General features: G+C 41.2%; 1 protein-coding gene across 1 annotated transcript in view; it reads right to left on the bottom strand.

Annotated features, from left to right (window-relative positions):
• Positions 1 to 12,061, bottom strand: part of PDE11A (phosphodiesterase 11A) — a 326,451-nt gene that overhangs the window by 277,073 nt on the left and 37,317 nt on the right. The window contains exon 2 of the mRNA XM_037044380.1: positions 10,538 to 10,696. Coding sequence (XP_036900275.1) covers positions 10,538 to 10,696 — 159 coding nt within the window. The remainder of the gene's footprint in view (positions 1 to 10,537; positions 10,697 to 12,061) is intronic.

The following is a 12,061-nucleotide window of genomic DNA, read 5'->3' as shown; positions in this document are numbered from 1 at the left end:
AGGAAAACTCCTATCTCAGACTTTTTCTAGGGACATATCCTTACTCCAAGACCAAGTAGTGTACTTAGAAAGACAAGTTGATTCCTTGGCAGAAGTAGCTTTGCAAAATAGACGAGGCCTAGATTTATTATTCCTCAAACAAGGGGGTTTATGCACCGCCCTAGGGGAAGAATGCTGTTTTTATGCAAACCACTCTGGCGTCATAAGGGAAAGCATAAAAACACTCACCAAAAGACTTAGAGAAAGAGAAAGTGAACCAGACAGCCCCAATTGGTTTGCTTCACTGTTTAGAACTTCACCTTGGCTTACCGCCTTAGTGTCGGCCTTAGTAGGTCCCCTCTTACTCCTCCTGCTGACCCTAACCCTAGGACCAGTCATTCTCAAAAAAACTCCTTGCATTTATCAAAGATAGGATAGACGGGGTCAAACTTATGGTCCTGTCCCAACCTTATACAATACTACCCCAAGAAGAACAGTCAATGGTTTGACTAATAACCTTGAGAAGGGGGAATGTGAGGTTACGACAAAATGGAAAATGCAACAAGGTGTAAAGCAGGATGTCATTGCTTAAGGCTGTACTCCCCGCCCCCAGAATGTTCCAGGAAGATGGGATGAGTGGTTAGCCAAGTAAATAGCCAAATAAGGTAAATATGTGGAGCAAGGCAGACCGCCAGAATCTGCCCGCCAATGAGTAACCCCGCCAATCAAAAGAAAAAGCTGTGTTCAATGGCACCAATCGCTAACAGCCACATCTGCTCTGGATACTGCTTGCTTGCTGCGCTCTATAAAACCCCTGTAGTCTGTAAGCCAGGCGCGACTTCCACATTGCAGCTCTGAGGAGCTACGTGACTCGGGTCACAGTTGGGGAAGTTCGCCCCTGCACAGGTAAAGCTTTTGGCCAATAAATAACATCACAAGCTCTAAGTGCCTGGACATTTGGTTTCTCGCCATTCGAATACAACAATCAACAACTGAATCTAAAAAAGCAAACAACCAGAACAGGAACAGAATCACAGATATGGAGATCATTTGGAGGGTTTTCAGTTGGGAGGGGGAAGCATGTTAAAATACCATGTGTGCTGCATGATATAAATTTGGAAATGTATCTCTTTTATAGGTAAAAATAAATAATACAAGGAATATGCCAAAAATAGTAATAGTATTATCTTTGAAAGTGTTGTGGGTGATTTTAGCTTTTTCTTTTTTCTACTTTGCAAATTTTCTATAACAAGCTTGTATTCTTTTATTTTAAAAATTATATTTATTTATTTATTTATTTATTTAGAGAGAGAGAGAGAGAGAGAGAGGGGAAGGGAGATAAAGAGAAGGAGAGAAGCATCAATGTGTGGGTGCCTCTCACACATCCCTACTGGGAACCCGGCCCGCAGCCCAGGCATGTGCCCTGACTGGGAATCAACCAGCAACCCTTGGTTTACAGACCAGCACTCAGTCCACTGAGCCATACCAGTGAGGGCAGCGTGCATTACTTTTATAACTAGAAAATAATCTCATCATAAAAGGATAGGAAAGGAAAGCAAGAAAGACAGAAATCCCCAACTCAAAGATAGCCAAACATAGTTGGAATTCCACTAAATTTCACTTTTAATCAAAAAATAATTTGATTTAAGTTTTCAAAATTCCAATTCAAGTATTTCAGCATTCTAAGGTAAAAAGAAGCAGCACCACACTAGTCATTCAAAGACAGTTCTTAGCCATGATTTGAAATTTCCAGGAAACAAGAATCCACAACACCCTGTTCTAGCTCTTCAATAGTAATTCTTTCTGCCAACAAGTGTTTATTTGTTTGAAATCTGTGATTGCAGATCATTCGTCCTTGTCCAATCTCTATAAATCAGAGAGAGGCTTTCTAAGATGGATTTTTTTGGTCATTTTTTCATTTTTAGAAATGGCTTGACTAAAAGTTTATTTCATGTAACACTGACAATTAAAAGCCATGACTGTACTGGCCCCTGAGTGTCAGCATGCACCAAACTCCTCTCAGTCCGTGGCCTTCTCCTCCCAGACACCCCGATTCCTGTCTGACCAGCACCATTGTACGTACAGCCTGGAGGCCTAACGTCCCTGGTTCGGGTGATAGGGAACCCATACTGCGACTACGGCTTGATACACATGAGATGATGCAGAACAAAGCTATTGGAAGTGAGTATAATAAAAAGCCAACACTTTTTTGTAATTCAAGTTTAGTGCTTGAGGCAGCCTAGAGGAACACAAACTTTGGGTCCTGGAGTTTAGAAGGAAAAGGAGATGCGCTGAAGAACTCATACATTTATCATTATTTTCTGAGAGAGAGCTTTGGATCAAATCTTGCTCCCTGTTGAAAGATCCTATTCTGCTGCTTGCCCTTTTGAAAGTACCTAGACTTAATTAAGCACAATTGTTATTAATTGTTACCAGTGGAAAATAAGTTCTTGTGGTGTCACCAGGAAGAGAATTTCCTGAGACCTGCACAGGAGCACGGGATTGCATGGTAAACTTTTCTTTTTAAGATTTTATTTATTTATTTCTAGAGAGGGAGAGAAACATCAATGTGTGGTTGGATGCCTCTCTCGCTCCCCTCACTGGGGATCTGGCCCTCAACCCAGGCATGTACCCTGACTGGGAATCAAACCTGCAACCTTCTGTTCACAGGCCAGCACTCAATCCGCTGAGCCACGCCAGCCAGGACCATGGTAAACTTTACTGATGAGACGTAAAATTAAGGAGTTTCCCCTTTCTGACTTCCCACTGTTCCATTTCTGTCTGTCCTGCCATAGAAGTAGTCCAATCTTACATTTAGTAGGGCCACTGTCAAGAGTTTCTGCTTCATATTAAAGTCCAGTCCAGTCCAGCATCTGGCTAGTTCAGCACATATTCCTGGCTGCAACTATTGCTGTGCTGAGGTATTCAGGGTCCTACCTGGAGCCTGCACATGGAGTCCACACAGCCGCGGGCCACAGGCCTGCTAAGGCCACAGGGCTATGGAGGAAGGATGCATGAGCGCGTGGGGCAAATGCAGGTCACGAGCAAGAGAGAGAGGTGGGGCAGGGGACCGTCTTTGTTCCCCATGAGGTTATATAACCAGGGACATTTTCAAAATGACTAATCAACTTCCCAGGTTTTTGTGAGCATTGGTTGGAGACACACCCCTATTTAGACTAATAGGCTTCTATGGTCCAGCACCTCTCCCTGTGCCCCCCCCAACAATCCGGTGCTGGAGCAGGGAGGGAGGAGTGTTAATTCCCCTGGTGGAGAAATGCCATGGTCCCCTGGGGTGTGAAGCTACGTCTCCTTGGCTCAGCAAGCAGGCTTATGCTCCCCAGTGTATTAAGCTCTGTGTCTAGTTCCCTTTGCTCCCCTATCTTTTATTGATAACACAATCACATGAATAAAATCTACAGAAAAAATGTTGAATTGTCTACATTTTTAAAATTGTATTTCTAATCATTTGTTGAAGTTATGTGATTTACTTTTATATATCAGTTTCTTCACTGTCTTCACCACAAGCATGAACACTGAGAAGGCAGGAATTCTTGTCTGTCTTATTCATCAGTTGAACCTCCGTACTTGGAACAGTGCCTCCCACAGTAGTGTCCGTAAGCAGAACCTTAACAAGCAGTGAATGAATGGATGGTTCTTCCACATAAAGCAACACTATTTGGTCATTAACAATGATGCTTGGATCAATGACTACTCAAAGTCCTCCCCATTCTGCATTTACTACCCTGTACACAATGTCATTCATTTAGTTCATGGCCCTGCTGTTTCATGGCCCTGATAGATGAAAATTACCTGGCAATGTTCTACAAAGTATATGAAAAGAAATAGAAAGAAGGATTCTATACCTAAGCACTTATCACTTCCTTGATAACTTAGAAACATAAAAAGAGAATCTAAGGAAGCAGGAAAGTATAAATACCAGCATACCAGCCACCTAAGGACATCGGAGTTTTTGCAAGAGGTTTATAGATCTGCAGGCAAACCACATATTATTTGCATCTGAAATACAAATGTAGATATTGCCATTCATTTTGTCAGTTGTTTAATTATTGATTTTTTTTTTTTACTTCCTGAGTATTTGGTCATGGTTAGTCAAAATCCAACTGCAATCCCTCCGGACATCTGAAAAAAATGTTAAACTGTAAAATATGAAGAACTACTAGTAAGGACAAACAATGACCACTTTTGGAATAGCCTACTGAAGTCTGAGATGACAAATTTCATTTAAGCCTGGAAAGCCGGTGAAGAAGAGGAGGATTTTGCGCAATTAGCTAGGAATATAAGTAAAAGTATGGACGAGGGAAGCACAAGACCAAGTCAGGGGAAGGGTGACCCATTTTTTTTTTTGAGTGTTAACTCCTAAGTTGGCTCCTGGCAAGCAGACTTGCCTTCTCACCCTGAAGTTAGACTACCTAAGGAAGGGGAGGGAACAGAGCTAGAAGTCTACAACGATACTCCTCCAATAGAAAAATTCCCTGAAGTTTACCCTGACTCCTGACAAGTACACTGTTGCCAAGAGTCTGCTTGTAAATCTTGCTTGTTCCTGAATCTCTCAGTCAGAGAGAGTTGAGGGAGCTCATGGTACATGAATGGATGGGTCTCCGAAGCTCTTACAGTTTCACATGATTATATGGGACCCCGGTAACAGCTGTTAAAGGGAACGCTCACAAGGACGAGATAGTTTGAATGTAGGTAAAGTGTTGCAATTATGTTACCAGATTCCATCCAGACTTTTCCAGGACTGAAATCTTATTGATCAAGGGTAACTTTTAAGCATAAGCCATCTGTCAAGACTTTTAAAGATGTTTTGCTAAATTGATTATTAATTACAATCTTATTACAACAAGTTTAAAAGTCTAAGTTAATTGGAATATAAGCAGAAAGGGGGGAAAATGAGATAGGAACACAAATCCCTCTTCTTATAATTAGTTAATTCATTTCTCATTTAGCATTTGAATATCCAAAAGACAATGGAGTATTAGTAGAAATACATATAAACTTGCCTTACAGAGCTGTTCATCTCACTATGTATATACTAAGTTTTTTAATGACTTTTTGAGAAGTACCTTTGTGTAGAAACTAACTCACCATAAGATGTGAGAAGAAATCTGTCCCTCTTTGCTCCTGTTGTGTCGACTTGATATTAAATGGACTGGCTGAGAACTGGTTGTTGAGGTAGAACTAAAGGTTGCAGCCATGTCTAAAGGCTTTCAAAAAGAAAATCAATCTTATGTCAGTCAAATTCCATGCAAGTCACATATCTGTGTGCTGCATTCAGTCTTCCGGGATGACCAGTTTATAACTCCTCGCATTGTGATGCATCCAACATCCTTCCTCCTCAATAAAGTGAACCGTAATACCTTTTGTGGCTTTGACACCTCACCAGGACCCTAACCATTAGCCTTTGCAAGAACAGCTGAAAAAATGTACAGCCAGGAACTTGTAAAATCTTCCCTATTCTTTGCCTGTGAGCCTCAGGTCGGTTGCAAATAACAAAACTCCACCTTCTGTGAGATTCATTAGCATCATCCATGCACCATCCTCAACACCAATTGGCAGGAAAGGCAGCGCCACCCACAACAAGTTCCTGGAATGTGTCCATTCCTGAGGCAGCCGAGCTCAGCTGGCTGCATCCCAGCTCTGCAGGGTGTCTGAACATGTTGGCACCAAAGAGAGCAGCAGGCTAGCTGAACACTCTAAATAATGAGCTGGAGAGAGGTGACCACAGGCTAAAGAAACCCTATGGAGATCAGCCAAAGAACAACTTTCAGCCACAACTACTTACATGTTGGCTGTTGGAAAGCGCCTATAACACACATGTCCTTCACGCAACACCCCTGTAAGAAACTATGCCTGGGCCCTGGTACAGGCCCCCTGGTAAGGGTGGATAAGAGCCTGTGCTCACTTCCAGATACCAGGTTTCATCAGGAGTGCCCATACATCTTGGTAACAAATGTTTGCTCCCATCTCTCATTATTTTATTCTGCAAAAGAAAACCCCTCTTTATTCACCCAGGAATACTGAAGAGATAAATTAATGGGATGTCGTACCCCCTAAATCAACTAGCTTGTACATATCACTGAAAAACAGAAGCATTTGCTGGATACCCATGAAGTGAACCAGAAAATTCTAATCATCTCTTCTCTAATCTGTCTCTGTATGCACTTCCAACATGAATTACCAAACTCATAATTTGTCAGTATGTAACTTAAATTATTAATATGTACATATGGTAGAATACATTTCACACAAAAGTCTAACCATCGGTGATTAAATTATTGCTAATTATGCGAGAATTTTAAAGAGCATAATGATTTTAATGTCATTGAAATGAAAGTTCGACTTTGAAATAGATGGCGAGACTTCGTGAAACTCATTTACTGATAATTAGTGCGACCCGACACGCTTTACATCTATTATCTACATTACTCCTCACAACAACCTACTATGGTGGTTCGAGGTAACAGGGATTGAGCGACTTGCTGGAACCTGCCTTGAAGGCGACCTGAGCCGGAGCCCCTTCCCCAGCTCTAAGCACCAGCCTTCCATGTCTCCTGTCTGTCTAATTTGTGGATAGCACGGAAACTTCTATCGCCTAGTTCGTACTGGTGAATGTGGGAGGAGGTTGTCTGAAGCCTGTCTGGCCGACTAAGAAAAAGTAATTTGAGTTTTAAAACATGAATTGAACGAAGTTGGCAGCACTCAGCAAAAAGAGGTCTACGTGTGCTCTCACCACTGGAAATAAGTTCGATGTTTCTGAAGGCTATTTGATAACTTGCAATGAGAATTATAAAATTTTTCTTGCCCTTTGACTCAGTAATTTCAGTCTTTGGAATATGTCCCAAGTAAATAACAGAAAAGAAAAAGGTAATTTGATGCAGATGTTCATTCAGGGGCTACTTGTATTCGGGAAAAACTGCAAACAACCCAAATTTTCAGTCATAGGACAGTGACTAAGCAAACTAGGGTATGTAGGAAAAGAAAAAAAAGAAAACTTTATAATCCCCCCAAATGGCAGACTACGCATTCATATGTAGATGTAGATGTAAGAAATAACTTCTCATTAAAAATAGAATACAAACTGGTGGAAGTGTAATCTTGTACTATCAAGAAAAACTACACACAGTAACAATCATACATGAGAACTGTGAATTTACAAAGAAGTATGTCCTCTCATTTCATTGTGCAAATTCCAACAGGGGAAATGCCATATAGATTATGCTCAATTAAGTCACACAAAGGTAATTTTCTTAAACTGAGACCTGACTGCATCTCACCTGTGCTGTCAGGAAAAGTTCATCTCTTATGAAGATTTACTATGCGCTGGGTGCCCTTCCAAGTCCTTTCCCTGTATTCGTTGAATCTCCCTATAGCCTTATGAGATGAGTATTAGTGCTACAATATTTCTTCTAAAACAAAGAAATTGGAGCACAGAGAAGCTAAATAACTTGCCCGAGGTTACACAGGCTACCGCAGAGGTGGCGCTTCAAGCCAGGCAGACACGCAGCCTGTGTGCGGCCATTATGCCTCGATGCCTTCTCTTATTTGGAAGAAGCATCTAGATCCTGTTCTATCCCATTAATCTTTTCTAGATTTCATGCTTTTCTCCTGTTTGGTTTATAACACACAGAATCCTTGCAGGAAAGAATGATAAGCAGAAACAGAATTTGAGATAAAATACTGTCCATCCAGTGTCGCCCGAGTGACCTGCATGAACACAACCTAACTGCTCTAACTGGTGAGGCTTCTTCCAAGAAGTGAGACCAGAATGGGGTTTTAAAATCAGGAAGGCAATTGGAAAGGTTGGCAAATAACATACTACTGTGAGAATATGGGATAATTGCAGAGGAGAAAAATATAATATGTGGTGCAAGGAAATACTCAAATGCAATTGAATCTAAGGAATAATTTGCCCGGGGATAAATAACAAAAATAGGACATTTTAAAACTCTAGGGAAATCAAATTTAAAAATAAAAAGTTATGTTTTACACTTGCCTACTTTCTTATAGTTTTCAAAGTATTTATTATTTATAACCTTATTTAATTCTCACGCTGTGGCAAGATGAATAGTATAATTAACAGATGAGGAAACTGAGAGTCAGAGAGTAAGCAGCTTGCCCCGAACAGGCTGCTCGTCCTTAACCAAGCAGGAACTTGGTCCCAGCCTTTGCTCTCTGCAGAGCTAAACCCCGAAGCTGTTCGAGACAGGTACAAAGCCCTGTGCAAACCATTCAAAGCGCATGAAGCCCTAGCTCTGGAAAACGAATCTGACACAAATGAAATTAGAAATGAGAATTAAATATATAATGGGATTCTATTAAATAAAAAAGGCAGAGTGAAGGCGGGATTACCGCTATGTACAAACTAAATGCTTGGGAGACGTCCTGGGCCAGTAGTAGCTGCGTTTAGAAAGGCACGCAACCCAGGTCTTCCTATCTAAATCCTTATGAGAAGCACATTATTATAGGAATCTGTCATCTTCAGTACAAATGCACAAAGTAAAAATTTTGCTTTATCTGCACATTGGAAACATTTGCATAGTGACCTACTGGTAGGAACCACCCTGCCTGGTTCCCAACCTGCCTGATTCCCCCTGCTAATCCCCCCATGGATAAGCCTGAGTGAGCAACCTTTGAACCATAAGCCACTGAGGAGACCAAGCACACCTCCCTAGCAGAAGCACGCTTCTGCTCCTTTTTTCGTAACTGGGCCCCTAATGCTTGATCAGTTGGCCAGTGACGGGTAAGATTCCCCAAGGAGGGAACCACCTAAAACAGGCCTGATCACGTGGAGGCCCCAGGGAAGGACTTGGGGGGCTATGGAGAAAGGGGGTGATGGACCCTCACCCCTCAGCTTTTATGAAGCCTGACTCCCCTGAGTCCTCGAGAAGTCTCCGAAAATTCCTTGGCTATCCTCTGCCTGACTTAAGCCTGAAACAATGACAGAGGGTGGTGCAGCCCTGTGCTGGAAAGGGCGGGCTCCCTGGGAGATCAGGCCTGAGAAAGAATATGTAGAATCCCATGAAGGCTGCTTTGCTAAGAATACTCCTAATTAAATGATAAAGTTCCACGCAGGAAATGAGTTTGCTTCCCAAAGTTTTATAGCCTTTTAGCTGATAGACCCCGACTAAGAAGAAGCCCTAATAGTTCTTTCTATGTTATCTACTGTTTACTGCCTGACAATGATTAAAAAGTTGTACCTGAACTCCTGCGCAAAAAAAAAAAAAACCAACAATAAAAGCCTGTCTAGGCAAGGGTTGAGGTGCTCTCTCCTTGAGAGGGTGGCCAGGCCATTCTGAGGCACTCCCCCCTCGAAGGAGTAGCCATGCCATCCCTTTTCCTCCACAGGACTCGGTAGTCCATATGAATTTGTCTCATGTCTCATCCATGACACCGTGGGCACTGTGGGCCGGTACACGTGTCAACCTACCTTTTGTAAATTTCTAAACTCCTCACCTTCTCACTGCCTCTGTTTCATGAAGGCCTCTGTTTTCTTCAGTATTCAGATCAAATGCCCTCACTTCCAAGAAGACTCTTCAGATTTTCCAGTTGAGACTTTCGTAGGCACCCACAGTACATGCTAGCACATCTCATCATTGACCTTGCCCTCTGCCTTGTGCAGCTCCAGGATGGCCTAACATGTGTGAAATTTCTATCTGTGCTTCCTAGGACATCAACACACGTGCCCTGCACAGTGCTGCTGTTTGTCGAATTGGTAAGAAACTCTCTGAGGTACTGTTGTGCTCTCAGGGTCTATAAACCTTCTCCTGGGTTCGAGTTGTTCAAATTCAGCTATAGAAATGACCTCAATAAAGTGTCTTTTTTAATCAGATAGGATTACGGCGGTCATCAAACTTGAACAAATTGTGTAAATATTCTACCAGATTCTATTTAGTATGAATGTAAGAGCTTCAAAGCCAGAACTTCAGTTCTTTGAAAAAGCCTCTCTTTTAATATGAGATGGTGAATAAACTACTTGTGAAAGACCTTAAAATTTCCGAGCAAAAAGTACACTGCTTCTACTAAGGTCAACTGCCCGTCAGGGATCAAAAATGTTTTTTTCATTAGCAATTTAGAATAACAATCAAATAACATTCATTTCATGGAGATTTTCATATAAGAACTGAAAAAACAATCCTTTGCAATAATTATAAAAATGTAAGAGAAAGTGCTGGGTCTCTGAAACACAATCATCTTCCTAACTCCCCTATTTTCTCCTGGGCCATGTGCCACGGTGGTGTGATTCTCGTTTAAAAAGCTTGCTTACAAGGAAGATAAACACCTGGGAACAATAAGAATGCTACTGAGGCTTGTAATGAAAAGCAAGCTAAGAAAAAGATTCAGTAATTATTTTCAATTATGTCACATTCTACAAAATATAAAAAAGCTCCCATTATATTTTGTATAATATGAGAAAAAGCTCCTTGGTTCATGAATGGGCTAATCCAATAGCTATTCACATAATTCCTGTCCTTTTCGGGGAGAAAAGCAATCAGTACCCAGAAGGAGAGTGCAAATCACAAAAGGCACGGAATCTTACTTTTTCATCATCTTCAGTAAACGGAGCACCTTCAGGAATTTTATTTATCGCTTGGGCCACGCCAATAATCTCACCGTCACTGCTTCGGATGGGCATGCACAGCAGTGATTTTGTCTTGTATCCAGTGAGCTTGTCGATTTCATCATTGAATCTTCGATCCTAAAGATGAGAGAGAGTATTAACTGCATGTGCGGTGTCAGGGAGAAGGAGAGAAAAGTGCAGGGGGGGAGGCGGGGGGGGGGGCGAAAGCGGGTGTACCCTTGTGAGGGGCCACAGCACAGTTAACAAAGCTACTGTAATAAGATAACCGGCCCACCTTTCTCTACACAAACAACTGTAAACTTACTTTGCTAACCCCTGAAGCTGTGTGTGGTACCTGATTAAGGACAACTTTACCCCACAAATTTTTAATAACAATAACAGGTTTGATTTCATGTTAAATTCATCAAAGAAATATACATGAAAATAATAGTTGGCCACCATAGTTGTTAGGCAAGAGAGAAACTTTGACCCTGACTACAACAACGTATCAAAATTAGGGAAGGGGCAAATGTTTTTAAATGGAACACACTATGCTACTTCTTAAAATGTTATTTCATAGAGACAACTGGCTATGAAGTGTCATGTGAAAATACGTCATCAATATATATTAAGCCCTGGAAAAAAATTCAGAAAAGCAGTAGTTTACTTTTGGCCAAATGATCCTGGAAAAAAAATGAACCTATGAGCTTATAGTAATAATATTAAAATAATAATTTTTAAAAAGTGTGGTTGGGAGGGAGGAGACAAAAAGCTTCTTTATACAGAATGTCAGCTTAAAAATATAGAAGGAATGATAAAATATACAATATCTATTTGGAACTACCAATATAATAATGAATGCAAGCAAGGACCATCCATACAAGCTAACACCATTGGATGAAAAGTTGTTGTTAATCAGGATCTTTCCACGATTTCAAAGCGACATCCAGAGATTCCTTTCCTTAGTAAATTCAAAGAGAAAAGATGTCTTTGTCATGAAGAGATCTGGTAGACACCACCTTAACAAGCAACACCATTATTAATGAGACAAAATGAGGCCACATAACCCCTGATGAGATGAAATACAAAGGACACACATCACCAAAGAAAGTGAAGGAAAACGTAGGTTATTGGTCAATCAGAAGCTTCATCTGGATTCTTCAAAAATGTCAATATTGTGAGAGATGAAAAAAATTAGAATAAAATAAAATAAAGCCATGGGAGCTGTGCTGGTTTAAAGATGACTTATGAGTCTTAGAATCTAAATAATATATGTGGTCCTTCATGGGAAATCGAAGGTTCATATAGACCCAGGTTAGACTGGACTTGAAAATCCACTCTGGAGTAGGCACGTCCCGTCTGCCCTGACCTTTGTCATAAACTGCAACCCTGGCGAAGGGCCTAATCCACCGAAGTCCAACTCAGTACCAACCACCGGGACTGTGGCATATTCTTTGCCAAGCTGTTCAAAGCTGCACAAAAACAACAGAACAACTCAGCCTG

Source organism: Sturnira hondurensis, unplaced genomic scaffold (assembly GCF_014824575.4).
Source record: "Sturnira hondurensis isolate 20B ecotype Veracruz unplaced genomic scaffold, ASM1482457v3 Scaffold0004136, whole genome shotgun sequence".
In the NCBI taxonomy this organism is placed as follows: Eukaryota; Metazoa; Chordata; class Mammalia; order Chiroptera; family Phyllostomidae; genus Sturnira; species Sturnira hondurensis.
This window is presented reverse-complemented; position numbering and strand designations above follow the sequence as displayed.